This window comes from Laccaria bicolor, genomic scaffold, assembly GCF_000143565.1.
Source record: "Laccaria bicolor S238N-H82 LACBIscaffold_72 genomic scaffold, whole genome shotgun sequence".
Taxonomy (NCBI): domain Eukaryota; kingdom Fungi; phylum Basidiomycota; class Agaricomycetes; order Agaricales; family Hydnangiaceae; genus Laccaria; species Laccaria bicolor.
This window is the reverse complement of record NW_001889943.1, coordinates 201288-204280: the sequence shown is the minus strand read 5'-3', so window position 1 is coordinate 204280 and position 2993 is coordinate 201288. Positions and strand designations below refer to the sequence as shown.

General features: G+C 48.9%; 1 protein-coding gene and 1 pseudogene across 2 annotated transcripts in view; one reads left to right on the top strand and one right to left on the bottom strand.

The window, feature by feature from the left end:
• The window catches only part of LACBIDRAFT_241379, a pseudogene marked incomplete at both ends in the record, with an annotated part of 5334 nt that extends 3580 nt beyond the window's left edge, over positions 1 to 1754 (top strand). Inside the window, 6 exons of the mRNA in view lie at positions 23 to 315; positions 368 to 524; positions 574 to 636; positions 686 to 1113; positions 1170 to 1273; positions 1322 to 1754. Coding sequence covers positions 23 to 315; positions 368 to 524; positions 574 to 636; positions 686 to 1113; positions 1170 to 1273; positions 1322 to 1754 — 1478 coding nt within the window. The remainder of the gene's footprint in view (positions 1 to 22; positions 316 to 367; positions 525 to 573; positions 637 to 685; positions 1114 to 1169; positions 1274 to 1321) is intronic.
• A 293-nt stretch (positions 1755 to 2047) lies between these two features.
• On the bottom strand, positions 2048 to 2907 carry LACBIDRAFT_316369 (uncharacterized protein; the record flags this gene model as incomplete). Its single annotated transcript, XM_001889749.1, has 6 exons — positions 2048 to 2170; positions 2226 to 2290; positions 2348 to 2420; positions 2472 to 2606; positions 2663 to 2692; positions 2746 to 2907. 6 exons carry the CDS (start codon positions 2905 to 2907, stop codon positions 2048 to 2050), a joined length of 588 nt encoding a protein of 195 aa, XP_001889784.1.
• Positions 2908 to 2993: the final 86 nt, after the last annotated feature.

Genomic DNA, 2993 nt, shown 5'->3' with positions numbered 1-2993 from the left:
GACACGGCTTGGAGCTTACCAGTGGCGAGTTACATGGTGATCATCATGGGTGTACAGTTCTATGAGGGCAAGGAGCATCGTTACATCGACTACCCAGTCATGGACGTTCTCCAAATGATGGGCCGCGCTTGTCGGCCAATGGAAGATGAGCGCAGTCGATGTGTTCTCATGTGCCAGCAAACACGGAAGGACTTCTGCAAGAAGTTCCTTGCCGAAGGGCTTCCAATCGAGTCACATCTCCCGACCCATCTCCTTCATGACTACTTCCTCGCGGAGATCGCAGTCAAAACCATCGAGAACAAGCAAGATGCTATGGTAAGCGACTCCCGATCATGTTTCTTCATTGCGTTTACGTTCTATCCCTCAGGATATTCTTACTTTGACTTACTTCTACCGCCGAATGACTCAAAACCCAAACTATTATAATCTGCACAATGTCAGCCATCAGCATCTGTCCGACCACCTTTCAGAACTTGTTGAGAACACTTTGAGTGATCTCGTGAATTCAAAGTGTATCGCAATTGGTAGGTTTCTTCCCTTTTTTCCTGCTAATGTGTCTGAACCTTTCTTCAGAGGACGAAATGGACATGTCGGCGCTCAATCTTGGAATGATCTCTGCCTATTACAATATCTCTTGTGAGTGCCTATCACTTGGAAGTCACCCAATGGCTTATCCGCTTCTTAGATGTGACGGTCGAGGTGTACACATTGTCTCTCAAGGAGCGTACAAAGTTGAAAGGCCTTCTCGAGGTTGTATCATCATCGGCCGAATTTGAAACTATCCCGATCCGGAGACACGAAGATGCTCTTCTTCGTCGTATCTACGACCGCGTCCCAGTCAAACTAGAGCGGGCCGACTTCGAGGCTCCCCACTTCAAAACGTTTCTGCTCCTTCAAGCTCACTTCTCACGGTTGCAATTGCCGCCTGATCTGACTGCTGACCAGGTTCTGGTCCTGGAGAAAGTACTCAATCTTTTGTCGGCCAGCGTCGATGTGATGTCGTCTAGCGCTTGGTTAAGCGCTCTGGGTGCGATGGATCTATCCCAGATGTGTGTACAAGCCATGTGGGAGACAGATTCGCCTCTGAAACAGATCCCTCACTTTGAGACTGAGGTAAGTAAACTCACGCTGTAAGAGAGTCATTCGCTCACAAGTCATCGTCGCTTCAGGTAATCAAGCGATGTAAGGACGCTGGTGTCGACTCCGTCTATGACATCATGGAGCTCGAGGACGATCGTAGAAACGAGTTGCTGCAGATGACGCCCGCCCAAATGTAAGAATCACAAACTTTTCCCTACGATCGAATCTCACATCATTTCAGGCGAGATGTCGCAACCTTTGTCAACTCCTACCCCACCCTGGATATCTCTCACGAGCTCGTCAAAGGAGAATACACCGCAGGCGCGCCAATCATCCTCCAGGTATCGCTGGCACGTGACGCAGACGATGAGGATGATGGTGACCAAAACGTTGTTGCACCATTCTATCCTCTCAAGAAGTTGGCGAATTGGTGGCTCGTTGTCGGAGATCCTGCCTCCCGCCAGCTCCTCGTCATCAAGCGAGTCACGGTGACGAAGAGCCTTGCCGTCAAGCTTGAGTTCACGTTGCCGAAGGGCAATCACTCACTGAAGCTCTACGTCATTTGTGATTCTTACGTTGGTGCTGACCACGACATTGGTCTCGAACCCATTGAGGTGCTTGAAGGAGAGGATAGCGACAGCGATGAGGATATGGGTAGCGATGAGGACGAGTAGACTTCGGGGCTTATGCATTATGATCTGTGTATTTGTATCTTTTTTGTAGTTGCTCAGTAATTTCTTGATGTTTTCGTTGAGAACGGAGCTGATCATTGTTTCATAATGCGCCATCCGTTCTCGGTATTCATTGTATAGAGGTTGTTCACGAAAATAGTCAACACCGGTTATGGGAACCTCCCCTTCGAGGGCACTTGTTAACGCAGCGTGGAGGGTTATGTGATAGAGTACGAAGAAGAACAGTTGAAAGATTACATTGATAAGACTATACATTTACGTGGTGGGACATGAAATTAGATTACACGTTGTAGATCGTTCAGTTGGAGAGCGTGAAGAGAGGAGGTATCAATATTGTTGTTCCGTAGAGATTCCAAGACCGACTTCAGAGCCTTGAACTGGTTCACCTTGTCCTTTTTCTACAACTTTGGAATCAGAAAAACCGAAATGGAGAGCTGCTGAACGAGAACTCGCCTGGTACGTAACCACGCGACCCGACGTACTCGACACAGCGTAGAAGAGGGTTTCCTTGGGGCATGCTGTCAAAGAACCCAATTACCATCCATCAATCGTCAAGACTGAACGGATTTCCTTGCCTTGTTCACCTTGATACTGAAGCTTGTAAGGCTGGATTCCGATAGCCGCCTTCGTCTTTCGGCCCTTTCCAGCCTGTTGACGAGTAAGTAACGGGGGCTAGGACGAAGCCAATCTCACAATTACCTGAATCACTTTAGATTTGACGACATCCGCGATTCCCAGCCCGACAAAGCATACAATCTTGGGGCGGTGTGTGGCGATCTTGGCGAGGAGAGCAGGAACTCTCGCTATTTGCTCGGCTTTGGATAGCTCGCTTTGCTACGGATGATGAGATCGGTCGGTGACTGGGAACTTTGCATGAGAGGTACCGATACCTCAGCTGTTGGACGATCAACCAGATTCGTCTATGAAGGTGTGAGTACCCGTGCCGCGCTTAATAAAAGGAGAGAAGGCGTACCATCCCGATCGAGAACTGTTCTGGGAGAATGAAGTCTTCTTGACGACGGAGAAGTCGTGTAGTGAAGCCTGATTCGTACAGGCAGCTCCAGAAGTGGTTTGTTGGACCACCAAAGTGGTGCCCTATCTCAGCGGACGTCTGACCTGGGCTGAGAACGATCATTAGCGTGTCAAGAGTGGCAGTCCGACGAACTCACTTGATACCACAAAAAACTACTGAAAGAGTGTGTGAGGAGTTGGTTCGGAATT